At 39.3% G+C, this 27,651-nt stretch overlaps 1 protein-coding gene across 3 annotated transcripts in view; it reads left to right on the plus strand.

Annotated features, from left to right (window-relative positions):
• Window positions 1-27,651, plus strand: part of DROSHA (drosha ribonuclease III) — a 74,811-nt gene continuing 47,160 nt past the window's right edge. For 2 of the 3 annotated variants that reach the window (XM_075493981.1, XM_075493983.1), the window contains exons 1-14: window positions 1-60; window positions 2,774-3,631; window positions 3,718-3,777; window positions 6,727-6,819; window positions 7,792-8,023; window positions 8,936-9,077; window positions 12,194-12,348; window positions 15,437-15,517; window positions 17,125-17,211; window positions 17,319-17,405; window positions 20,543-20,614; window positions 22,196-22,277; window positions 23,578-23,652; window positions 27,035-27,204. In XM_075493981.1, the coding sequence (XP_075350096.1) occupies window positions 2,781-3,631; window positions 3,718-3,777; window positions 6,727-6,819; window positions 7,792-8,023; window positions 8,936-9,077; window positions 12,194-12,348; window positions 15,437-15,517; window positions 17,125-17,211; window positions 17,319-17,405; window positions 20,543-20,614; window positions 22,196-22,277; window positions 23,578-23,652; window positions 27,035-27,204 (2,187 nt within the window). In that variant the 5' untranslated portion in view covers window positions 1-60; window positions 2,774-2,780. The remainder of the gene's footprint in view (window positions 61-2,773; window positions 3,632-3,717; window positions 3,778-6,726; window positions 6,820-7,791; window positions 8,024-8,935; window positions 9,078-12,193; window positions 12,349-15,436; window positions 15,518-17,124; window positions 17,212-17,318; window positions 17,406-20,542; window positions 20,615-22,195; window positions 22,278-23,577; window positions 23,653-27,034; window positions 27,205-27,651) is intronic. The other variant, XM_075493982.1, reaches the window with a different exon arrangement.

Below are 27,651 nucleotides of genomic sequence, written 5' to 3' on the forward strand. Positions count from 1 at the left end.
CTTTCCTCTTCCGGAGCCGGCGCGCTGTGGGGCGGGCTGGCCTCGGCGGCGGAGCGGCAGGTGGGCTCAGCGGGCCTGGCTGCCTGCTGGGGGGCAGCGGGGCGGGCCGAGTCTTCCCTTGGGCCGCGCCGCTCCTCTCTGCTCTGCTCGAGGTGCCGCGGTTCCCCGCGGGCGTCTGGGGCTAGGGCGGGCGGCGGGGACAGGTCCCCGGGGCGCTGGGGCGGGGGGGGCGCGGCGGCTCCTCGGTGCTAGTGCGGGGCGGGGTGGCGGGGCCCTGGCGGCCCCTGCCGGCAGCGCCTCCCGCGGCAGCCGCCCGGCCGGCCTTCGGCTGAGGAGGCCTCTGCGTGTGCGGAGCGGGGCCGTGCGGCCGGAAGGCAGCGCGGCAGAGCCTGCCCGACCGGGGTCGGTCTCGTCGCCGGGTTTGTTTCCTCCGACCCTTCGGTGGCCGTTGGAGGCCGTTACAGACCGTTGGGAGGCGGTGGTTGGATGTGGCCTGGTCTCGGTGCCCTGTTACTCTCAGCTGTGTCTGCAGGGAGAGGAGAGTTTTTTCGGTATTTTTTAAGGAACTGGTGTTACTTTTGCGTGTGGTGGCTTCTACCAGCACAATAAATTTCGCCTTCTAGGTGACAGGAAAAGGAGAGTTTGTTCTTTACAGTGTTTTTGAACTTATTTAAATTTGAAGGGAAATTGAATATGACCAAAGTCTGCAGCAGAGGGAGCTTTAAAATAATTTGGGCGTTTAAAATAATTTCATGTATATTGTTTTTGTATTTTTTTTGCAGCTGTGATTCTGTGTGTTCTGAAGCAGTGAAATTAAGGTGGTAGAACCAGAGCGGTTCTCTGGCGTTGGGGAAGTCAGAGCTCTATTTAAGAGAGAGTTGATAAACAAGACCTTTTGTTTGAATCCCATGACATGTTAAAAAGAAATGTGCTTCAAGGCAAGGCTCTGCAGTACAGTGGCCTTTGCTTTAATTTGTTTAAGGTAATAAGAACTCAGCCTGTTTAAATAAAGTGCGTATGTAAATGTCAGCGAAGTATAAAACACTTTTCTGTTACAAGCCTGAGCTGTGTAAGATCATAACCAGAGAAGTAAAGCAAAATTGATTCAGCATCTAGTGGATTAGAATTAATAATGACAAAAGGTTGCGCTATTGCCAGAAAAAATAATGGAAATGGGCCCCCCTCCCCTCCTCCCGCCGTTGTTTCTTTTTGAGAGCCTTTACAAGGTTGGATAGTACTGAGCAGGCACAGGTTGACTAGAAGGAACAAGTGGCTTTACCATCATGGCCGCTACCTCCTAGAGATGCAGGATTCTCACTTACTTTGGCCTTTGTCCGGTTGCTCTGGAGAGGGAATGAATGCCACCGCCACCACTTCCAGTGGCTTCCACTAAGCCCTGCATGTGTAAGGAGAGACTTAGGGTCCTCTTGGTTCCTCCTCCTTGATGTCCGTCCTTTCCTCCTTCATTTCTTTTCTTTTCTCCCTCTGGTTCACCAGAAGTTGTCTGCTGTCTCTCAGCAAGCTACATCTTTTGCAGCACTGGCACCAGAATGCAGCTGAAAGCAGTGCTCTGAGCAGTCCAGGTTGGCCATGTTGCATGGTAGCAGGTGGGAGAATATTCTGTGTGTGTACTTCAGCATCAGCAAAGCCTCAGTAAAAGGGAGGCTTTGTTTTCTTTATCTGGTGATCTTTCCAGTTATCTCTGTGTGTCTTGTTTCTTTCTCTCCCTCCCCCTTATGGAAAACAGGATTTGAGTTCTGCGACTGCTTAACTAATTTTTTTTTTCTCCCTCCGTTCTAGCCAAGACACCATGAATGATTTTTTTATTTTAAATGGTTTTTTTTCCTTTTTTCCAGTTTTTGAAACTTAACATTGTAATTAAAGAATGAATTTTAACTTTAATGAAGCACAGTGGTTTTCATTTATAAACATTAATACAATGCATTGAATAAATGCATAGTTTTGAGCAAGACTTAAGCCTACTTGAAGCAGTTGCAATTGCTGGAAACGTAACAGGGCCAAGCTGGCAGCTGAGGGATTTTTTGGGGAACCATTTATTTCAATGAAATTGGAGTAACAGCACAGGGTACATAAAACTTTTTCTGTAACCTGTAAGATTCTCATTCTACAAAAATATACCTACCTAACTTAAAATACTTTGAAATATCTGTTGAATTCAGTCCTTTACTAAATTGGGGACTCAATTGTGAATGTAAATTGCTACAGTCTCATTTAAGATTTACATGATTTGTTGGACCAGGTAACTTGCAATTAAGTGTTAGTAAAGTCATTCTGCCTGAAGTTTGGAATCATGTTCTAGAAAAGACTCCTTGTTATGGGACTCTGTATGACAATTGGAGTTGTTAAAATGAGTAGTTTCTTTGGTGTGGGGTACCTGAAGGCTTTATATCAAAGTATCTAGTGAGTACTAGCAGAGACGCTTGTATCCTTGGCCAGTCGTTATATCAATCATTTGTTGAAATTAACGTTGCCCTAAGTCAGAGAGTGTGGTCCAGTTTGAGTTCTGGATTAAAGAAGTAGAGTGCTTTCATGGATTAGAGGCTTAAAGGAATCAAAGGGGCGTAAATGGCCTGTACTAGAGGTCTGAGGAGCACAAAGCTCCCAGTGAAAGACAGTGGACAGTGTTCACTGCTTCTGTTAAAGGAAATTGCAGAAACTGTAATTTCAGCACTTCAGGAGCAGTTCCTGCAAATGCATTAAGGATATCCTACAAAAATTGTGTGACACTGGACTTTTATTTTCCTCATTAAAGGTGAGCCATGTCTTTCCATTCTGGGCGAGGATGTCCCCGTGGTCAGGGGGGACCAGGAGCAAGAACTTCAACACAGACCTACCGCCCTCAGAACCTACGGCAGCTTCACCCTCAACAGCCCTCCGTACAATACCAATATGACCAGCAAACTGCCCCTCCAACAACCTATTCAAACCCTCCAGCCACCAGTTACATGCCTCTCAGGCCAGACTTTGTGCCCTATCCTCCTCCAGTGCCCCCTTCCACGCAAAATCCCATCAGCCAGTGTCCCATGAGGCCACCATTTCCAAACCACCAGATGAGGCAGAGCTTCCCGGTGCCTCCGTGCTTCCCTCCTACTCCTCCACCTGTGCCAAATCCTAGCAACACTCCTGTGCCAGGAACTCCTGCTGGGCAAAGCACCTTTCCTTACATGATGCCTCCTCCCACCGTACCACATCCTCCTCCTCCACCAGTCATACCACAGCAAGTCAACTACCAGCCTGTGTACTCCACAGGGTATTCACAGCAATCGTTCCCACCACTTAACTTCAATAGCTATCAGCACAACTCTGGCTCCTTTCAGAGCAGCGCTACCAACAGCAGTGGCAGCAGCAGCCATTTTCGGCACGCGGGTCAGTACCAGGGAGAGAAGTCGCAAAGTGATCGACGGTCTCCAGAGAGGAGCAAGCACTACGATGAGCACCGACATCGTGAACATGGTCACATCCATGGTGACAGGCATCGGTCTGCTAACCATGGGGATCGTCGGGATCGAGGCCGGAGTCCAGATAGGAGGAGGCAGGAAAGCAGTCGGCACCGAACAGATTATGACAGAGGAAGGATATCGCCTCATCACAGGAGTTACGACCGTAACAGGTAACTTGAGGTATCTTCTGCCTGAAGAGGGAGAGCTGTCATCGTTGTCCCCTAGTATTTGTTTACATTGATGTTTTTCCCTCTAGCTTGGGAGGTAGCCAGCACTTGGGTCTGATGGAAAGAGCTACTGTTTTGGCATCTTTCAGGTACACTGCTTCTGCCTCACCTTTGCAAGCTTGGCAGACTTGTTGCCCTTGACCATGGAGGTAGCTGGAAGCAAAGAAACTCTCATTTGAAAACTGAGTGGATTGCTGAGTAGTGCTCTACTCTCATGGGTATTTACCATTGAAACTTAGGCACATGTGGCATGAAAGTAGAGTTGGCACAACTTTGTGCAAAAGACTGTTCAAAGTTGAGCCTTGCAAACGGTTAAGTCTCAGCACTTCAAATGTCAAGATTTAGGTACCAGAATTAGGGTTCCACGTGTTACTTGAATTTGGTCTTTCTTTGAGTAAGCCCTGTATTGGTAGAGAACCTGCACTTGGAGGGGTTTATAGTCTGATAGGTGCACGTATCTAATCCCTGCAGTGAGGTGTTTTAGTGAAAAACATGTTGCGCAGCGTTCTTCATCCTGCTCTGTCCACATCCTCGTGGGACACCAGCGCAGATGTCTGCAGCCTTCATGGGACCTCCCAGTGGGTGCTTAGACCTGCCTGCGTGATTCTGTTCAGGATGAAGACCTCAGCAAGCCAGCCTGTGATCTCAAGAGAGGACTGAGATGAAAATTAGCATACACCAGTTAAAAGAAATAGGCAAGTTATAGGCTACGTTGACATCTTATGATTCAGATGGATGAGTGTGGAGTGCTTATTTTGGGATGTATTGTGAAGTTTCTGTCCCTCTGCTTCATAGACACAAATAGCTTTTGAATTATGAGCTGACCTGATGCAGTTTGCTGCGTGGTGTTGTAGAGCAAACCATCATCAGTTAAATCTTTCAGATGTCTTAGATTTGCTCTCTCTTTTTGTGTCTAATGATCTAGGTCAGAATATTGAAAGAGATACTGGAAAGTTAAGTATCTAAATATTTATCAGGGCACCTGGATCACATACTCTAATTTTAGAAGCTCTGAGCTTTCTCGTGTCACGTGTGAAACAAATTTACACATAGTGCCTGTGGAAATGAAGCCACTTTGATTTAGATATGCAGAGATTTAATTGCAGAACCTTAGACAGCTGTACTTCAAAAAAACCACCCCAAAACTCACATTCAGTAAGTTTACTTTAATTTCCAAAAGAAGATTTTCCTAAAACTGAATGCAACTGGCATTAAGGCACTGGCCTTTTCTGTATGATGAGCTTGTGGAATTTTCTGTCCTTTGTAGGTGACTCAAATATTTGCCACACCATTTCACAATTTATTGTTTAGATTTTAAAGTTCAGTTTCAAGTTTTGAAAATGCATGTTTTTAGCAGCTTCTTTCTCAAACACTTGTGGATTACTGCTTGAGGCCAAGAGCTTCCAGGTCTACTTGGCAATGCATCTGCTTATTTTAATGAGAACTGTTTGCCGGCCTTGGTGGGTTTTTTGCACAGCATCTGTCTCTCAAGCAAATCAGATGACGTAGCATATACTCTCTCTGAAGACTGAAATTCATGCTTGAACAAGGCACAGGCAGAGAAGGATGAACGGGTGTGGGGAAGAACAATAGATAATTTGTATGAACGCTGTGCTTTGTAAATTTGCATTCTGTTTCATATTATGCATATGGAAACATACATATATATGTTCATAAATAATCTTGACTCATTCTGTTAGCCCACGAAACCACCTGAAGCACATATTTATAATTCTTCATGTGTCAGCAGACTCATTTACTAGGAGATTTGACAGATACACAAATGATTGTAGACTAATGAGTTGTCAGCTGTTAGCAGACTATGAAAACCGCCTATGTGATCTTTGCTGCCTTATGTACACAGTAATTTCATAGAATCATTTAGTTTGGAAAAGACCCTTAATATAAGTCCAACCATAAACCTAACACAGCCAAGTTTACCACTAAACCATGTCCCTAAGCACTGTGTCTACATGTCTTTTAAATACCTCCAGGAATGGTGACTCAACCACTGTTCCAGTGCTTGACCACCCTTTCAGTGAAGAAATTTTTCCGAATATCTGATCTAAACCTCCCCTGGCATGACTTGAGGCCATTTCCTCTTGTCCTATCACTTCTTACCTGGGAGAAGAGACCGACCCCCACCTCTCTACAACCTCCTTTCAGGTAGCTGTAGAGAGCGATAAGGTCTCCCCTCAGCCTCCTTTTCTCCAGGCTAAACAACCCCAGTTCCCTCAGCTGCTCCTCATAAGACTTCTGCTCTAGATCCTTCACCAGCTTTGTTGTGTTGCCCTTCCCTAGTCCTGCTGGCCACACTATTTCTGATACAAGCCAGGATGTTATTGGCCTTCTTGGCCACCTGGGCACACTGCTGGCTCACATTCAGCTGGCTGTCAACCAGCACCCCCAGGTCCTTTTCCCCAAGCCTTCAGTTAATTGAAAGCTCTTTTGCCTCAGAAATATGTTTGGGTGCTCAAGTTCTTTATGTGTATGTGCAAGCTGAGTCTTGTAGATGAGATTCATAGCTTCAGCATGATGCAGATTTTCTGTGTTTATCAGGTTTTTTTGTGTGTGCTTGAGGTGGCTGTTGGGAAGAGAGGGCTTGCCTGAAAGACTTGAATGGCTGCCATGCTTACAAAGGTATTGTGCATGGAATAGGTTTTCTTTCCCTTTCTTGAGGCATTAAGAATGGTTAAAGATAAAATAATCTTACCCTTTGTCATTCGTAACAGAAGAGGAAGAATGGCAACAAGTCCTGTGGTGAATTTATAGAAGTTACCTCTGTATGGTATGAATTAACTGTCGTATTAAGATAGATGGCTTTATGACAAAGGCGGAGGAGATAGGTGGTGACTGTCTTTCACAAATTCCTTGAAGGTCAACATTAAGAATGTCTGATGTTTTAGCAGTCAGCACATGTGTGTCATTTTGCATAACATGATCTCAGCCTGCTTCTGTGCTCCTTTCAGGTATGGAATGTATGAAATTCTCATTAAATGCCAGATTTCTCATTTAACTTATGTTTTGAACTCTCCAAGGGAGCGGGAGAGGGAGAGGCATAGGCACCGTGACAGCAGAAGATCACCATCACCAGACAGATCCTACAAAAAAGATTACAAGAGAGCAGGAAGGTAAGGAAGGTTACATTTGCTCTGTTGTGTATTTGAGGCTCTGTGTGTCCACGCATGTGAGTTTTTGTTTATGTATATGTGCATACATGTCTGGTTGGAAACTCAGAAAAGATGAGTGTCTTAAATTTATAACCATCTGCGTATACATGCAAATGTCAGTTATCTCAAGACCTTGTAGAGTTAGAAATAGGATTAATCTCTGGAGAGAGGGCTTCACTGCTGTGTCCTAAAGACTTCCTCTTACATCTTCTTCCAGTCTGTAAAGTACCAAGATTATTTAAAGTCACTCTATATTTAGATCATCTTTTAGGAGCTTTCTTTTATATTGATATAAAAAAAAATCTTTCTGAATCTTGGATAGTTGAAATTAGTGTAACGTTATTGGCTTTGTAGGCAGAGGAGATTAAAAAAAGTAGTTTTCCTACATTCAGCTTCTGAAAGCATTACTCTTGCAATACATAAGAAGTATCACAGGTTGTGTTCTTCAAAGGAGTGCCAGAGTTAGAGTAACACAAGCAATGTGGCTTCTGTATAATCCTTCTAATAAGACCCTAATTCTTTTCTCATGCAAATAGTTTGTGGGCTATGTATTAAAACTTCTTTATATTGTAACTTTTAGTTGTGAGTGATGTGCCTTTTGGTTTTTGATGAGTTTCTAACTTTGGAACAAAGTTAAAAGTTATCTAGAATGCAAGTAGGACTTTTAATCTAAAATAGCATATACTTTTTCATTCTAATTCTTGAATAAGGTTTAAAATACAAAAGCGCTTTCAATTTTAAGTAATTTTTTATAGTAGGTCAGAACTACAGAGTACTCTTTACGTTGCCAGTTAAAAGCAGGAAGAGGCAATTGGATTTTGCTGTAGTTTAGAATGATGTACTGATCTGAAACAAACTATTTGTTTTTCATTATAAAACTGCCACTGTTAAAATAATAAAGAGAATTGCTTTTGTTTGGTTTGTCCCACTAAGCCGGTCTCCAAGCAGAGAGAGAAAGAGACCCCGATGGGAGGAAGACAGAGAAAGGTGGTCTGAGAACCAGAGCTCCAGCAAAGAGAAAAATTATACTGCTATCAAAGACAAAGAATCAGAGGAGAATGCATCTGAAAAAAATGAAGAGGAAGATGAGGAATTACTTAAGCCAGTCTGGGTTCGCTGTACCCATTCTGAAAGCTATTATTCCAATGACCCTATGGATCAAGTGGTATGTTTGTGACAGAACTCTAAAATTACTGTACACAGTCTTTTATTGGTTATTTGATTACTTGATTAATATGAACCCTTCAGCATGATCATGTTTTGTGTCACTTATTCCTTCTCTCCTCCCAATCATCTCAGTCTTTTAACCCTGTTAAGGGTTTTATTTGTTGGTATTTTCTGTTTTCATCAGTTTCTTCTGTCTGTTTTCATTCAGATCAGTGGTACATGGAAGAGGAGTACTTTTTTGTCTCCAGGAGGGAAGGGTGGGTTTTTTTCCCCTATACCTGTATTTGAGCAAAGATGCCTCAATCACCATATATTCCCACAACCTTGGAGAAGTTTTGTACAGAAGCAGGAAGTCAGGATTCTATGTGCTTGACAATAACACTTGCTGGTGTAGTAGTGAGAGAGGAGGAGAGGTTTCTGGGTTTTTTTGTGGTTTTTTTGTTTGTTTGTGGTTGGTTGTGTTGTTTTTGTTTTTTTTTTTAAATGACATGGAGAGTGAATTCATGGTGATTCAAAGCAGGCAACAAAATGAGCTGGGCTTTGTGTTTCTTGTGTGTGATAAAATTCTTTTTAAGTGCAAAATACTTCCACAGGTCTCCTGTTTCTTCTAAACCTGTTAAAAATCAATGCTGAGCTGTACTAAATATGCTTAGCCATAGTTCTGCTTTGTTAGGCCAAAGGTTTGATGATAATGCACCAGCAAATGAAGTAATTTCTCTGCTAATTCATCTGATGGAGCAATGCAATGCTATGCTAAAGCCTTTACGAGTATTTCCATGTTTCATTGAACTACAGTGAGGTCTTTCCCCCCCCCTCCTTGCTTTTCATTGTGAAATGCTGGTGCATGTTGTGTTCATGTGCTATTTCAACACTGGGGTTTTTTTGTTGTTGCTCCATTTTTATTTAACAGGGGGACTCTACTGTGGTAGGAACAAGCAAGCTCCGAGACCTGTATGAAAAGTTTGACGAGGAGTTAGGAAAGCGACAGGCAAAGGCCAAAGCAGCCAGGCCACCGTGGGAGCCACCAAAGACCAAGCTGGATGAAGATTTAGGTAGGCAGAAATGATGTCTACCTAGGCACAAAGCTCTGAAATGGAATAACCTGTAGTTAACCTGGTTTTGGCAGTTGTTTGTATTTAATGATGTTGGTAGGTCAATACACATTTTTTAAATCCTTCCTTTCTGTTGTATATCCATGGGAGTTTTACTGTTGTTTTTGACTGAAATAGAGCTAGATTCTTTACCCAGAAAACCTAAGGGAAAACGGAGAGTATCCAGCACTGCCTTATCCTAAAGTCTCTTCCACGGCATGAAAACACCCTGAGCATGATCAGATAGGCCAAAGCATGGCGCACAAGAGGCTTTGAGGAGCTCCTGGTCTTAATAGTTCTAAAAAGGAAGCAAGAGAGAAACTCATATGGCTGCTTGTTACGGCACTGAGTTCATCTTTCTTCTGGATTGTATTTTGGTTGTGCAGCTCTGCTTACTATGACCTTATGCAAAGTATCAGTTTGCAAAACATAGTTTGTCTGCATTGTCATGCACCACCCATATGGATCTTCTTGCAGTGAAGTAAGTCTGCTAGCTGTATCAGTTATTGGGGAAATACTGGTTGAATTAGCAGGGCATACTGTTTGATAGCAATTTGTCTACTCAGAAGTCAGTGAAAGATGTTTTTCTTATTTTGTTTTGTGAGAACTGTTAGCTGTTGTTGTTATACTTCCAGCATTTCAGTGTTTCATAGCGTGTTTTTCAGTCAGTTGCATTAGTTCAAGAAATTCTTAGGCATATCACATTAATTTAGAATCTCTGCTGGCCTTGCTCTTTAGCTGATGCTTCATGTCTGCCCGTTGAGCTGCCTCAGACTCTCATTTCTGAGCCTAGTAACTCTTTAGAATTTTTGATATGTGATTTTTAAAGTTGAAATACAGGTGTGTAATGACATGGTCACTTACATGCGGGCAGTGTAAAAAGATACAACAAAGATGAAAGAAAAATAATAAACACAGATTAAATAAAATGTGAATTCACTTTTGTAAAAGAAACACCTTTTTTACCTTTTTTTTTAACAGCGGATTTGCAGATATTTAAATTCATTCAAGAATCACTATCAAAGTTAACTGTAGGGTTTTTCAGGAGGTATATTTTCATGTGGATGAAGCGAGGACAAAATACTACATTCAATGTATCTGTGTAAAGCTTCACTTCCTCGGATCCCTGCAGTAAGGGTTCCTTCCTGCTGGTCCAGGCTAAAATATAGGGCCAAGAGCAACTTCTCTATGTTTCTTTTTCCACTCTTTCTGGAGGACCCGAAGGCTCTGCATTTGCACTGGTCCCCTGGGCTGACTTGCTGTCTGTGCTGGCTTCTCCTACAGCTATGCTTCTGTAGTGTCTAATGGTTTGTCTTTTGTACTTAAGTACATGCTGTCTCTGTTCTGCCTTGCATTAGCAGTAATTGTGTACAGTAGTGAGATAGCAATGCACTTGAAGGGCACTTTTAGATCAGGAAAGGCTGATTTCAGTACCTGAAATCCAAAAGTTCTGCATTGGTCTTTCAGAACTCCAGCTTACTCTCACAGGTCCCACACTCATTTTGCACATATAGTGAGACTTATACAAGTAACTCATGTTTATCAGAGAACTTTTAAAACTCAAGCTTTTGTGGATATTTGTAGGAGTATATGTGTATGCGCATTCAGACAAAACTTGATTGCGACTGAGCATAGGTGACCTAGGTAAACCATGTGGCCCAAGGACATATTTTAATAACACCTTATGCTGAATTATGGACTGCACAAAAATACATCTTGATTAAAAAAAAAAAAGGGAAGCGTATTTTACTAGTAATACACTCATTTTCTCTCTCTCCCTCTTTTTATTTTAACTAAGGAGAGTCTTGTGTTCAATAAATACACATATTTTAAACCATAGTTTCACAGTATTTCAAAGCACTGGCAGTGTAGTAATATGTTTTCTTTTAAGTTGAAACTTAGAAATGGAAGAAATGTTGCATCCCTCCTTCCAAGAATAATAAACCTTACTTGCTTCATGCTATATGCCTTGGTTATGAAGGCATTTATTTAATTTGGACCTGAGATCATCTGTGGAAATGAGTGACACTACATACTTAAGAAAGGGAGTCACTTGTAACTACCACGGGACATTAGAGATATGTGAGATTGGGCTCTGGGTTTTTTGTGGGTTTGGGTTTTTTTTTTGTTTGTTTTTGTTTGGTTGGTTGGGGGTTTTTGTTGTTGGTTTTTTTTTTTTTTTTAATTAAATCCAGACACTTACTAACATTACTTTGACAAGACCACAAAGGAGACATTTTAACAAGTCTAATACCATCTTCTGTTCTTTTTTTTTCTCTTTAGCATTGTTCTCCCCTCTGATATATCCGAAAAATTGTTTCAGTTAATACAAAGAAAAATGTCTTAAAAAAAAAAAAAAAAAGGAGGAAAACTCACAGAACAGGGCTTCTAAAAAACTTACAGCTGGATTCACTCAGCTAGTATCTTGTCTGTGGTTTCTAATATGTGATAATGAATTTATTAGAAATAATTGATTTTGGAAAAATGAGTCTAACAGTACATGTTCTATAATATTTCTATCCATATGTGCTGTTTTGTAACTCTTAAATAGACAATACACTGCTACAGACAGGAGCGTTTTTAGGTAAAATGAAACTACACATAAGCACTTTGCTCATATCAAGCAGAATTAACTTTTAAACAACAAGAGGTTCTGTTTAGCTCATGCTAATGACTTTGTGTGTATTCTTTCTCTCTTCTCTCTCTCTCTTTTTTTCTTTTTCTTTTTCTTTTTTAACTTTATGATCATACTTGTGTTGGTTATAATCTTTAATGTCAAGTAACTGAAATTGCTCTTCTACAACTGATCAGTGGTGATCCTGGACAGCCAAAGAGCAATCTGATGCATGCAAACAGATGCAGTTGTTGTAGGCATTTAATATCCATAGCATTTGCTGTCATTTTTAACTAAAAATGCAGTTGCTGTCCCTCTCTTCGTTAGGGTGACCGTCATGCATAACTTCAATAACTTTCAGTATGCCACAGTTAGTTATGTCATGTTAGAGAATGCATTGCAACTGGGGAAGAGAGTGTGTGGAGTGTTTTTCAGCTGACTTTATTTTCCCTGTGTGAATCAGAGAGCTCCAGTGACTCAGACTGTGACTCTGAAGATGACAGCAGCTGCTCTAGCAGTTCAGATTCTGAAGTTTTTGACGTCATTGCAGAAATTAAGCGTAAAAAAGCACACCCTGATCGTCTCCATGAAGAACTGTGGTACAATGATCCAGGACAGGTATGGTGAGAGGAAAAAGTACTGTGTGTCTGAAAGTTATTCTCCCCTGTAGACGTAAAATTCTTCACTGTTGTCAAACATGCTGAGTGACATCTATTTCAATATGCATTTTTTACCCCCCTTTTCTCTCTCATCTTCTTCAGAGCACTTCACTTTTGATTTCCAGAGTGTGGTTCCAGCTCATGAATCTTTGGGATTATTCAGCTGGAATCATGTCTGACAGTTTTAATAAAACCTGAATTGCTAACAGTGAAATAATGGTGTCCTCTTAGCCCTGAGATAAAAGTATGCAGATGAATTCTGGGATGGAGAAAAGGCAGCATGTTTACCTCCTTTACAAATTTTTCACCTAAAAGTTCTCAGTTCATGATGATAAATAATGTTTTAAATATGCGGTTAATGCTCCTAATTTCTTGTCTAATGGTTCTTCTGTAATTGCATGGAGATTATAGTTCTCATTAAATGTAATTGCTGAGCTCATGAAATGTTGTTTTGAATGTATACATTGCACAGAAGACTAGTTTTTGTTTGCAAATTTGCCATCTTCATCTTTCTTACTTAAATATTTTACAGTCTATTCTAACTCATTGTCAAGTGGCATCTCAGCGAATTTATTTTTCTGGCACTTCGTGTGATGCATGAGTTTAGCATGCAACAAATCATAATGCCAAGAGATACTGCAATGCTTATTGCCACTGTGGTAATTCAAAGGTGTGTTGAATATTCTATTACGGACTCATATTTATGCTTCTAGTTAAAAAAAAAAAATTGACTGAGCATAGATAGCTGTTTTTATTTGTATGGAAAACAAAATTAGTGAACTGTTTAGATATTTAACTGAAAAAATTGTGTAGCTCTTGGGCACACTTCAAAGTAATGTTCTAGGCTAGAATATTAGCTAAAGAAAAAGTGGAATAACTGTAGGATGAATAGATTCAGGAATGTGTGGTTTCTGAGTTTCCTGCTGACAAACTTTCTTTCTCAAAAACTTTCTTGAGACTGACTCTTCATCTTTCTTGAAGGGCCTGAAATTGGATCATGGTGAGCTTGTCAGTGCTGTACTACTTTTGAGTAGGTTTTATTTGAAAACGTTTGAAGTTTTCCTAGGTATTTATCTGGTATGCCAGAATGCTTTCTAACTATCACTACATAAAACAGGAATGATTGCCGTGCACACTGGCATGTACAAGCACACCATCTGACATGGAACTAGATTTTTAGGATGGATCTTCCCAACCCTTCCATCTGAGCAGTGTTTGTTACTTTGGATAATCTCCAGCAGTGCTGGCAGTTGCCAGAAAATAAATTATTAAAGCCGATGCCACCACAGTGGCCTTTTGCTTACAAGTGTTACCTGCTTGTTTGCATTGCCCTGTTGGCCAGAGGAAGCTAGAAGCCATTGCCTTAGTTTATGTAAAATTATGATCTTTCAACATCATTTTATCATCACTTCATGATTGCTCTTCTGCATTTTTTTCCATGAGCTTGTCACTAGGGACAAGATAGATACATATCTTGCTTGCTTCTCAAGTCGTGGGCTTTTACAGGTATTTCACATCTCCCTTAGTTTTGGTCTGTGCATTTAATGTAAGAGAGGCAGTGTTAGTGCTGAACAGTTCTAAGAATTAAGGATGAGATTTTCAAAAATAAGTGATAATTATTTTAGTAGCCTCAGTAGGCCCTTATTTTTTGGGGAGTGATGAGCAATTTGCTATTGACTGCATTTTTTAACTCTTTTCTGTTTTGTGGCTGTATAAGGCAGTGAGGAAGTATGCTTTTACCTATCAGTATGATTCAATTTCATTGAGCCTATACTTTCCTCAAGGGTCTCAGAGTGTGGAAAAAATGCATGAACGAAAAGCTGTCATGTCACTCTGTTAAGATTGCATGACTGAGTTCCCAAAGGAGTAGGGAAGTGCCCTACTTCTTACATTCCTTTGCATGCATGTGCTGTGATAGTCTGAAGAAATTAAACTGAGATTAACATTCAGAGAATTAACATCAAAACTAAAAAGTTGCATCCGTCTCCCAACTGTCTGAAGACCATTAACAGCGGTTTGGTGGTTCTTGCTTTCTGAGGTATCTTGACATTTATATCTGTTTGCTGATGATACTATTTAGCCGCACCATCAGCTGTTTCCGTCTTCAGACTGCTTGTAATGGCATGGAAGGTTCTGCTGGTTTTTGTATCTCATTGCAAGGTTCTTGGGTTTTTTCTAAGTCTAAAAAGAATGTTTCAGTTCTTAGATTCAAACTTTGAAAAACTCCATTAAAGCCTGAGGTTGGGGACTTCATTTGTTTCTCTGGTTTGGTTCTGTTTTTTTTTTTTTTTTTTTTTTTTTGTTGGATTTCTGCAATGGTTGTGATGTTAAGAGCAGAAAGCTTTAGGGTATTGCAGTAATTAATAGTCTGCATTGAACTTGGTCATAAAAGTGAAAAGACAGACACTAGCTTTATACTGTGTGCAATGGCCCTATTTGATACAGCTACTTGATGCACCCATACAGAATACTGAAGTAGATATTTCCTCCCCCCCCCCCCCCCTCCTCTTTTTTACTGATCTGTTTGCAGGATGCATTTGAAGTGTTCCCATTACTTCTTTAAAGTAACAAGTAAAATCTTCAAATGGTCTGCTTTGCATACTTTTGGTGATATCCTTGCCACATTACAGAGGGGTTAATCAGGGACAGGATTTTAGTCAGTGAACTGAGTGGAACTGTTTGAACATGGAGATTTCAGCATGTGAATATTTGCATGTGCTTGTTTAGGACCTGAATCTCATTTTAGGCAGACAGTGTGCTGTTTGTATGTAAAAGAAATGGAAAAGATGTATATTACAGTAGAGTGGTACAGTTCTGCTGAGAGCATTTTTCCATCTTGTCCTTCTGAAACAGTGATGAAGTTCTAATACTATTGTGCGTTTTTCTTATGTTAGTCTATACTGTTTCCAGTTTTATTGGCTTAAGAACATCCGCTTAATCTAAGGATGACAGGCTTTTAGAAGCATCAGCACTCCAGGCATTAAAACCAACATACTTTTCCAAAACCATTTTTCAATAAAAACAGAATCCTGTTTTGTTTTTGACAGATGAATGATGGACCTTTGTGCAAGTGCAGTGCTAAAGCCCGACGAACAGGAATAAGACATGGCATTTATCCTGGCGAAGAGGTAAGTAATTCTAAGAATTGCAATTATGAATATAAACTTGCTGCTGTAAACTCATACTTGGGTTGATTTGAGATTTTTTTTTTCCATGATTTACAGGCTTAGTAAAAACTCCTGTGCAACTTTAGTTGTGTAACCTTGTATTTAAAACGTAATACTGGTAATGAAATCCACCTGAAAACTATGGAAAACTTTTGCTTGTATTTGTTTAGCTCTAGCATTTTTTTTTTAAAAGTTTCTGAAGCACAATTACATTAATAAAAAAGAACTTGTGGTCAAAGATCTACCATCTTCAAGTGGATGACTATGTTATGAGGCCCCTCTTTGTGAAGGGGTTGCTTTAAAAGTAAAAGTAAATAAAATAGTAATTCTGCTGCTGACAGGAGCAGGAAGCTTGTCAGGAGGTGTTCTTGCCTTAACACGAGCATGTCTGCACTGTAAACATTCCTCCCCACATTGTCTCTAGTGTTTTTCTTGCGAGGGAGAAAATTTTAGCAGGAGAAAACTCTTATATAAAACTTGCTGCATGAAGGCAGCTGCTCCCTGGAGCAAGGCCAGCTGGGAATTTTGAGGTTTCATAAAATCTCCTGGGATATACTAGTTTTTACAGTGTCCTGTAGATAAAACTGCCTAGCTTTAAACTGGCTGGTTTGTAACTGTCTTGTCACAGCAGTGAGAAGCTTAATTTGGGGCTGAACAGCCAGAGTAATTACCCTACTTATTGGATGGGTTTTGCAAAGTGCACAGAGCTGTGTAGTGGTGCAGCTATCTTGCCATCACCATCAGGCCAACTTGTGTAATGCTCTTTAGAGTAGTACCCCGCTTACTGCAGTGATTTTTGTGTGTTGTGGTTTTTTTTTTTTTTTGCCATGCAGACAGATGTATTCTGAACAGGCTGAGGGGAAGCCTCTGAACTGCAGCAAATTGGATGTAGGGTATACGAGAAACTGGTTTTGTCTGACTGCTGAGGATTTTTAGGTCTTTAAACTGGACTGCTTCAGAACAAGCTGGAAGAAAACATGAATGCCAGGCCTTTGGTGTTTCATCAGAGTGCACAGAGGGCTGGCTGCCTTTGAACCTCGCAGGCAGGCATTACAACCTGGCGGACAGAGCAGGGTTACCAGAGCTGCCTCTTGGTCATAGACTAATCCCTTCTCTTCAGGCCCCAGATTTGCGCCAAGCAGATGAGCTGATACCTGTCTATCTTGATAACATAATTTGAGGTCTTCTCATGTGAAGTCCAGGTTCCTTTTCGTAAGCTTTTAAAATCAGTTTCCTGAAACAAATTTATATAAAAGAGGAAATTAGTCTGGTACGTAAACAACTAACTGCTGTATGTAAGAAAGATGGAGAGTCAAATGGAAAATGAAAAAATTACAGCAATGTTTTTCACCTTTTTTTCCTTTTGAATAGCTTTAAAAATATTTCTGAAAGTGAAAATGTAGATAAGGCCCCACTTTCCCTCTTCCCAGAATGCTTAATTATGACTACCTGCTTTTATTTAATTTTTCCTAGTGCATATTTCATGGCTATTAGAAATGCTTTATTCTCTCTTTTAATCTAAATTTGCCTTGACTCTACACATAATTCTACTTATCTCTTTCTTTAAGCCCATTAAACCATGTCGCCCCATGACCAACAATGCTGGAAGACTGTACCACTATCGAATTACTGTGTCGCCTCCCACAAACTTCTTAGTAAGTACTTCATAAATAATTCTAACTGGGGTTCTAGGTTTTTTTTCAGTGATGGAAGTAGTACTACTTCTTGCTTACTCCGTGGTGGTTTTGTTTGTTTTTTTTAGACAGACAGACCTACTGTTATTGAGTATGATGACCACGAATATATCTTTGAAGGGTTCTCAATGTTTGCACACGCCCCACTAACAAACGTAAGTATGTTCATTGCTACGTACATGGGATTTTTTTGGAAGGCAAGCTGTTTCTGCCCTGAAGTAGAACTTCTCTAAAACAACAGTACATGATGTTACAAACATCTCGCCAGCACTGGGGACATGGGAAAGACATTTGTGCTAATGAGTCTCAGGTTTTGTCTTGACTAATTGTGGTAAGCATTGTCTTCAAACTGTGACTGAGACTGTGGTATGCATCAAAGTAATGTTTTACATGTTTCACGGTTTGAAAGTGAAATAAACCATGGAATAAATTGTTAAAACTGTTAATTGGTTTTAAATTGGATGAGGAGGTTTGTTAAGTTGAAAAAGTTTAAAAAACAGCAACAACAATAAAAAAAGGTTTTCCCTTTACTAAGTGACAAATGGACTTTTTTCGGAGATCACTCTAAAGGGATATCTCTCTTCTAAAAACTTACCTAGATGTATCCACTACTTTCTAACATCTGTTCAGCTTCTTCAGGAACTAGGCAAGTTATGATTTTTATTAAAAGTTGTAGGTATTTAAAGGCAATTAATTCTATGTCTTGAAAGCAAATATAACAAGAAAAGGACATGATTGGTACCTGACTTCCCTGCTTTTCCAATATAAGCTGAGTTAGGCATATCTGAATGAAAAATATGCAAATACTTGATTTCTGTACATTTGAAGATTTTTTGTTATCTTGATCTTTCAAGAACTGTTTTTTCAAATGTTGTAGGGTTGGTTTGTTTCCTTGGTTTTATACCTATTACTAGCTACACCACCAATGCCAAAACCCAGTATAAGAATGGTTACCAGTACAGGACTGGGATTTAAGAATACTGGAACTGAGAGGCACTGAGAAGAAAGCATTTTTTTCGTGACAGTTTGCTTGCATAGTATATATGACAACTCTTTACTTTTGGTGAGCAGGGGAAGGGACTGTAATGTTGACGAGAAGTCAGTAAGAGAGTAGAGTTCAGCCCACAGGGTTGCAGTGTGAAGCAGTCCTGCCAGGTAGCATTAATTCAGCCTTGGGGTTCAAGGCAGATTTGTCCTGAGGCCTGACATTTTCACTTTGTAAATGAACAAAAAGGAACAGTTTTGTTTTACTTCCATTAAAAGGGTAAGATGACCACCTTATCTTTATAATTTCTGTGTCTACTGCATGACAGGAAGGCAGAGTGTTATGGAAATCTTTAATATAGAGAGAACAAGGAAAACTCTTCCTGTCTGACATGAGTAATTAGTGAAGACATTGAGGTTACTCTTACTGTAAAGTGCATGTGTGTTTTTTCTCATTCCAAATAGGGGAAGTGATCAGCAACAAATGATTGCTTTTTTACAGAGTTGTATACAAAGCAACACTGTGTTGTCAGTTCCTGTTACTAACAGCTATAAAGCCCTTTGGAAGGAGTCTCTTCCTGTCATGAGATGATTTTTGGCAACATAAAACGTGCTGTTTGAGACATGTTTTGGAACATATTTGATAAAAGGGAGGTAGCAAAGGGTAGCAAAAAATAGAGATCCAAACACTAACATCTTTGAATGAACCAAATTTCTGTAATTTGAAATCTTGGCCTTGCACACTGTTAGAAGTCTTACTACTGTTGTTACTATTACTCAGTAATAATTGAGCAAGTCAGATATTAGGGAAAATGGTTAGTACAGTCATAAGAGAAATTATATTTTTCTTAATATAACTGCCAAAACAGTTTTATAGTACCAGCTGCATGTTCTTTGCTGTGTATGTGCTTGTGTACATGGAACTCTAATTCACAGAGATTTTGGTCGTGGTCACTTCTCTAAAGAATTCATTTTCTATTCAACACAAAGAAAAATACCCCAGGCTACTGATTTTCTGAATCAGAATATCTTCTTCTGGTTGAACTTACATGTTAGAAAGTAATCAAACACTCCCTGTATTTCACAGAATCACAGAATCATATAGGTTGGAAAAGACCTTTAAGATCATCGAGTCCAACCATAAACCTAACACTGCCAAAAACCACCAAAACCACCATTTCTTTATTTTTTTTTTTTAAAAAGCCCTATTGATTTAAATGTGACAGGTTTTTCTCTCCTCAGATTCTAAATGGGACATTTGACTTCCAAGTTTTTTTGTTTTTGTATTCACATTTAATATTGTATCAAATTGTAGGAAATGCAATTTTTTGTTTGGTGTAGCTCCTTAGTTTATCATATAAATATCAACAGATTTTTGTAGACAAAATAGTCAAATGTTTGACAGTGGGCTGCAAGAAGATGAAGCAGAATATTGCACCTCTGCTAAGTCCATTGATTTCAGTGCAGCCCCAACACCATTCAGATATTTATTTGTGTGCTTATCGATGCAAAATAACCTTGGGTTGCCTCACTTTCACAGACCATTGAATTGTTCTAAGATCTTTTATGCTTGCAAGCCCAGTGAATAGTAAAACTTGCTAAGAGCTGTAGATGTGTAGGGTAGGATTAGGCATTTCTGTAGTCTTTGTAGAAATTTAGCATTTTTGCTTTAAAAAATCCTATTTAAAAAAACAAACACACACCTTCAGCAGTCCATGGACTTTGCAAACAAAGGAACCTTTTTTCAAAGGTGAAAAAAAGGAATTGGGTGTTTGTCTTACTAGTTAGTTGAGTGAATGTCTGAGAATATTTATTGGATTAAATTAGTATAAACCTATAAATTTATCCTGACGTTCTTATATTGCGTTGCTATGACTTAAAGCCATATTTTAAGACAGTATAGCTAACAATTGGCAGTGTGCTAAAAACACCTTGCCTTCAGGTCACTGTATCAATCTGATATGTTGTATAACCAACAATAAATTCACTTCCAAATATACAAGTGAGAAGATATGGGTTTACTGAGCTTTGCTTTTTCTTCTAAACTAAAATTCATCTCCAGTAGATGGCATTATTTAATCTTCCTTTACCATCCCTCCTGTCAGCCCTGTGTTATTACAGAGGTGGAGGTTAGAACTGTTACTTGTCTTGCACATGGTTGTGTTCCTGTCTTTGCATGATCCCCCAGAGCAGCTGTTTTAGTAAGTGCCCTTTTCAGCAGGCAGTAATACCTTTGCATACAAAATTGTATTAACTATACATTTGATGCTGTATAGTTTTTCATGCTGAATTTCCATTTTCCTTCCAGATTCCTTTATGTAAAGTAATCAGATTTAACATTGACTATACAATTCATTTCATTGAGGAGATGATGCCTGAGGTAAGAAGGATAATTAGTTCAAAAAGTCAGAGTGGGTTATGAGTTGTTCATATGCTTAATGGATTAAACTCTTTAGAATCGTATCTCGTGAAGTCTCTAAGAGACAGGCTGTGTTCTGAACGAATGTCTGAAAAGGAACTTGTACTCACAGGTACTAGCATAAATCCATCTACCTAGGCTATCATATATTAAAATCAAATCATCAGAGGTGCTTATATCCATAGCTTCTTTCCATTTTAAGTTATATACAATATATGTCAGGTACTGTTATCTGTAAGCTGAGTTACACATTATCCTTCTTTTACGGATGACAAAAATAAGGCATATGGAGGTGCTGGTTTGCCAGGACCTCGTAAGTCAATGGCAGAGCTGAAACTTAATCATGAATTTGAAGCTCTGAAGATTGCTTATCAGTACTTAATATAAGCTGTTGCCAAAACAAATTTCCGGTGGATACAAACAAAGCACATTCAGTTCGTAATCTTTTTTTTTATTATTACAAATTAATCCCTGGTGAAGCCAGTTTGTGAAGTAAATTGCTGCAGTGGAACAGTATGTGTAGGTACAGACACACCCCTGCGTATTAACTACAAAGATAGGATCAGTGTTTAATTTAGTCACATATATTTACATTTTTCTTTCTAGTTATCTCTCTTTTTGTTGCTCAACAGCATCTAAATATAAGAAAGAACCCTGAAATTCCTCAGCAAGATTAGTGTGATCAAAGCAATTAATTTCTTGTTACTGAATCTGCTGTGTTGTCTCCAAATCTTGTTGTAAACCAACAAATGGCTACCAAGGAAAATAGGGAATTTGACTTTTTTTTTTGGACTCCTGGTCAAATGGATACAGCAGTTGGCTACAGCATTATTTGCAGACCGTCTTCACTAATGCATTCTTGTGAAAGAGATTGTTGTCTTGGGTTTAGAATTTATGGCCGGTATCATAGACATACAATTTATATCAACTTGGCCTGATATTGTTTGTTAAGGAAGGCTTTTTAAGTTCCTTCATTTCTGAATGAAAGCTCTTCGCTTTGGAGAAGCTGCTTCCCCACTTGATGAGAAGAATCGCATTCTTTTTTTTTTTTTTTTTTTCTCCTCTCCTTTCCTGTTGGCTCTTGAGGTCAAAATCCTTAATTTGCCTTGTACTGATATGTTGCTATGGAAGTGATCATATCACAGATGGTGATTTATAAACTTTTAATACAAACATGTAGGAAAAAGTGAATTATGAAGAAGATCCTTCTCAGAAATACATCATCTGCTTAGCTTACTCAGGTGAAAGGGTTTTAGTGCATGGCAAATTATCACAGATCCATAATTTCTGCCTATGGTGTTGATTTGGACATTGACTAAAGAGTCTTCATTACAATGCTTTCTTGACAATGCTTTCTGAAGAGATTGCTGTGTTATGTTACAGTAGATGATTACAGATATATCAATACTGTTTCCAAAGCCCAGTGTCTAGCAGTTGGCAAATATGAATACACTGTTTTTTCATTGTTTTTTTTAAATATGTGAATGGCATTATTAGTATTATATAATTATAATTCTGTTTTATTTTTTTTTCTTTCCCCAGAATTTTTGTGTGAGAGGTCTTGAGCTGTTCTCTTCGTATCTATTCAAAGATATTTTGGAGCTTTATGACTGGAATCTTAAAGGTAACTTTTATTTAGGAAAAAAAAACATACAAAACCCCACTTAATTGCAGCTTTTGCAAATAGAACTCTATTTTGTTATGTTCTTTGGTTTAAAAAGAAAAAAGTGGGGAGGGGCCTCAAAAGAACCAAGTTAAACTCTGGTTTACGTGAGAGGGACAAACTTCCACTTTGTTCTTCAAGAAGGTGAAATATATTAGAGTTCATTAGCGTGGGCTGTAGCAATTAAAATGCACAACCTTGGCACTGTATTCTTGCAGATAAACTAAATTTCTTCCTTAATCCAAAACTGTTCTTTTTAATCAAACAGTAAATATTATTGTATGTTTAATAGTGCACTGTATCATGTGCATAGTATTTTGAAAGCCAAGGTGTCATGTAAACTGTTCTCTCTGTTTTTGCAAGCTAACAAACAAGTTACTCAGACGGTATTTCTCTACAGTCAACTCACAAAGTGGTGTCATACAGACAGCTGTAGAGGGATAACATATCATTCATTATAGCTGAATGTTTTTGACTTGACAAGATGAAAATATATGTTTCTGTGAAGACTGCAACAAAGGAGAATTTCAGGGATGATCCTTCCCTTGGTCTAAAAGAAAACCGAGAATATCAAAGGAATTTCATTTCAGAATCTGTAGGTGTGTTTTGGTGTCTCTTAACTTTGTCTACGGAGATGCACTCTGCACTTGCTGCAGTTAAACGGAGGAGCGTACAAGTTTCATACATTTTGTGTAGCCTTCTTTGGATTGAAGCTAAGTGTATTCTAATATCAATGTTGTCTTTCTTATCACTGGTTCTGATTGTTCATTCTTTTTTAACACCAGGTACTTACTAGTTTTGTTTTTATTTTCATGCAAAGCTTTGGATAATGAAATAGGAAACAAAAAAACCACAAAACAGTGTCATAGGAATTTCCTTGTTATCTTTGTTATTGTAACCAAAAAACACCCCACTAATTGGGAGGGACTGATAAACTAGTGCTTGTGTCTGTAAGGCTTAAGTGAATTAATTATAGAAAACAATTTTTTTCTGTATCACTGTTTTATTTAAAACTACTGTGTTTTTGTTAGATTCTTTTTATGTTATTGTAGCTTTCTTTGAAATCATTCATGTGCAAGGTTTCACTAGAAGTTGTTACTCTGTTCCTCTCTGTGCATTTTGCTACTTTTCTGATTGAAATGTAGGTCCTATTAAATGTAATCACCATTCATTGATTTCATTTGCGGCAGGGTTGCCTTTGTTTCTTCTTTTGCAAATACGGTGCTGTTCATAAATTTTCCGTATTTTTTTCATATTTAAGGTCCTTCACTTGAAAATGATTCTATTTGCTGCCCCAGATTTCACTTCATGCCACGATTTGTGAGATTTCTTCCAGGTAATGTTTGTATTGTGTAGCTTTATGGAAAGTAGACCTAAAAAAACCAAAAAAACCCCCAACAAACACTCCCCAAAAAACACACACCCAAAAATACCCCCGGCAAAAAAACTTACTGCAAGTCAAATGGTTCAGGCAGTGTAGAGATCTGGTGCTTCTGTCTGAAGCTGGCAGTGCTTGCTGGCAGTGTGGATGGTTTACTCAGAACCTGGATTCAGATGGGCAGGCCAAGTCTCACTTCCAGCTTTTGTCTCTGTCGTGGTGATTTTAGGCAGTGCTGGGTCATCCTTGTCCTGCCCTGCGATGGAACTGTGGCATTTGAGGAGTGCTATTATCTAATCTCGCATGTGAAACTGAATTGAACATCCCCTCTGCTCTTCAGGATACCGTGTGGTTATATTAAAATTCTTGATGTGCAGTTTTGAGGGTCAGCATGATTGGCACCCCTGAACACTTGTTGTTCTGATTGTTCTTTCTTTATCTTAACACAAGCTTAGACCTTGCAGCAAACAGTGAAAGACAGAAAAACACCATTTCAATGCAATTCAGCCCTAGCCTGCCAGCCAAGGACAAGCTTCAGTGTGGAGCGTTATGCTCGTTTTGAGTGAACAGCTTACGCAGGCATTTAACGCATCCTAAGATACTAGGACAGACTTTCAGTTGATATAAATGTCATGGCTCCATTGAAAATGTGTCCTGCTGAGATCCCGCCAGTGATTGCTCCAGAAGGGTTGTGTGGACAGGAGGCTGTGTTTCAGCTGCTGACCTGAGGGTGCAGATGAGACGTGGAACAATCTTCATCAAGAGGGCTGTGGCCTGGAGGTGCTCTCTGCTCTGGGCTTTGAAACTTAGTTGAGATATTAATTATAGCTGTAGCTAAATGAGGTTTGGCTCGTTACTGTGGCTAGATGACTACATTTCTAATTGTTGTTCCTTCCTGGATACACAACGCTGTTCAATCAGAAGCAGAGCTCTGAGGCTTGCTAGCAAACATTGATTTGGTTCTGCTGAAGCAATTTACAAAATAAGCCATCAAGCCACATGTGGCTGATTAACTTGACCTCATCACAAAATGAGAACAAGTTTGACCTGCCTGGTTTGTGTAGCTTCAGGGTGTGTTCCTGTTAGTTTAGGGTTTTTATATTCTCATTTGTTTTATTTTAGTTTAGAAGTCAGCTCTTTCTGCACTGTTGGATTGTTTACTGATTGGGAGAGATAAGTCTTGCTAACATGTATTCCTGTGTGCTTCCTTTTTAAGGTTCCCAACCTTCTAACTCTTTATAAAAATGTCTTTTTCCTGATATTTCTGCATATATACTTGCCTTTTAGCATCTTTATGACAGATATTTTTTTAATCAAGTTTGCATTTTTGGATTGATTATTTTTTGAGATATCCTTGGAGATTTTTAATTTCCAGAGAGTGGGAATCTGTTTCCTTCAGGTATGTTTGCAGAACATTATTTATCTATGTCTAATCAAAGAAGATATATTGGTGCAACAGGTCGCCACACATCCATCAACTGTCTTTTTAAAGATAGAAATGAATTGCTGATTTCCCATCCCCTCTACTCTTCTTTCTTATTTTTCTAACGTGGTCTAAAAAGATGAGGTTTGGGATGTCAGGTTTTCTATGTGGATTACTTAGAGACAGGCCTTGGGGTAGCTCTAAGCTTTGAGCTAATCATACCAGGTTTACTGAGTGCCAGAGACGCATAGCATGTGGAATCGTTGCTGTATTGTATTCATTGTCATAGATTTTTATGATGATAAATACATTAAGAGAGTAAAAGACTAGAAAAAAACGTTTGAGGTCCCAAGTACTGCATGTTCTGACCCAGGAAAGGTCAGGTCTCTAACTACCGATCAGCACAGCTATCTATAGCAACCTGTACCCTTCCGGTACGTGGTCTTCAATGAGTAAGGCTACACTTTATTTTTAGTGATTGTTGGACTTGAGCTACCTCTTGTGGAACAGTATAATCTAGTTGTTGACAAAGACAAAAGTCTTGTAAACTGAGTCCCCCTTTAATTTGAAGGAAAACTTTGCACATTTAAAAATCTGCCCCTGTAGCTATTTAGAAGTATTTTCTGTTTCCAGTGAGGTTTGGGATGTATTTTCCCCATTTAAGGATTCCTGCTTGGAGTTTGAATCAGGTTAATTGTTCTAAGAGGCCAAGTTATATCATTCCCTTTCATCTTTTCTGTACCATAGTGCTGTAATCCCAGCTGAAGTAAGAGAAGCGCTTGTTCCCTCACGTGTCTTGTAGAGGACATCATCTTTTGCAAGACTGCTGTTATGCAGCAGTTCTGCAAGGCTTTTCCTGTGTGCCTGGGATCACATTCCTTGTGCTGTGGCATCATCCCCCATATTGCTCTAAGGCTTTACTTCTGGTTTTTCTCCATTCCTTTTTTTGTGTGTGTGGTGATAGAATGTACTCAGTGGCAGGACCAGATTTCTCCTGCTCCCTGGGGAAGGGAAATCAACATTTGTGCTCTGTGTGGATGAAACTGGACGATGCCTCCTTACCCACAAATTAACCCCCTGTTGTTGAAGGAGGGGTTCGGAGAGATGTGTGTCAGAACTAAAGCACTGTAGTAACATGTCTATCCTTTTACTCATATGAGCAGACATACTGAATTTGAATAGTCAGTGTCTTCTGAGTGGTGGTCTGTCAGGACCGTCACTCACTTGTCTTTCCTGTTTTCATCTTCACATCTGTAACTGGCTACCTGGAGCCAGTCAGATGTTTATTATACTGTCTTCGTTTGTTACAAGCAGCCTTTGCTGTGCATGTTTCCTGGGGTCTCGGAAGTATTTAGCAGTTTTCATGTGCCCTTGATTCATTTAGTGACAGAAGACAGCATGAGACTCTTTAGTCTTCATTACTGCAGATACAGCATCTAAGCACTACAGATGAGTTTAAAATGCAAGGATAACTTGCTACATTCATCCAGAAGTATCCCGTAAAATTTTGAGTGTTCTTTAAAAAAGCTGCATAAATGCCTAAAGGCTTTTAAACTACCATTGTAAAAAGAATGATGAAAATGTGAAAAGGAAGACATAACTGGACAATGTAACTGATTGTTCTGCCAACTCATTTTAAAGTTTTTTCAGGCAAGTTAGAAACTTCAGCTTTACAGTATGATGAAACTGTTATTCCTGCTACCATTACCGTTATTGCTTCCAGTTTAGCTAAGTGTTTATGCATGTGTAGTATTCATCGATAAAACATTTGCCTTTATATTTGTCAAGTTGCTTAAGCATTTTGCATTTTATTCTGCTCATCCAAATATTGTGTTCTGCATTTTTTCTCTTTTGCTCATGCTTTAGGAGTGAATATCTGTAACGTGTTTTATTTATTTATTTATTTATGTTTTTAAGATGGAGGAAAAGAAGTACTCTCAATGCATCAGATTCTTCTCTACTTGTTACGATGCAATAAAGCTCTGGTGCCTGAAGAGGAGATTGCCAACATGCTTCAGTGGGAAGAACTGGAATGGCAGAAATATGCAGAAGAATGCAAAGGGATGATCGTTACCAGCCCTGGCATGGTAGAGCAAATAATTCTGATTTATGAAAAACCCAATGGCACGTACATGTCTTGTTTCAGAGAGTCTGCTACAGGCTGAATTGAAAAGGGAAAAGATGACCAGTGACAGTTGCAGACTGCTATAGGAACAGTTTATTGACTTCTTCCAACCCTGGGAAGAATTGCATCTGCTGCTGCTCTACTGAAGGGCAGATTTCCAGATAAGCACTGTTTCAATGTGTGTGTTAAAAGGAATGGCTATATTTTATGTATTTGAAACTGTAGTTTGCTCCTCTGCTTTCTTATTTTCTCAGAGAGCCTTTATGTGTATGGTCTCATTCTCTTTTCCCTGACACAGGACCAGAGAATTAGTAACCATTTGCTATTTTCTTTCATCTTCCTCTTTGGACCCCCTAGCTGTATTTAAAATGCTCTATCCAGATTCTGCCCTGAATATGGAAAAGGTGTT

Source organism: Mycteria americana, chromosome 2 (assembly GCF_035582795.1).
Source record: "Mycteria americana isolate JAX WOST 10 ecotype Jacksonville Zoo and Gardens chromosome 2, USCA_MyAme_1.0, whole genome shotgun sequence".
Lineage (NCBI taxonomy): Eukaryota > Metazoa > Chordata > Aves > Ciconiiformes > Ciconiidae > Mycteria > Mycteria americana.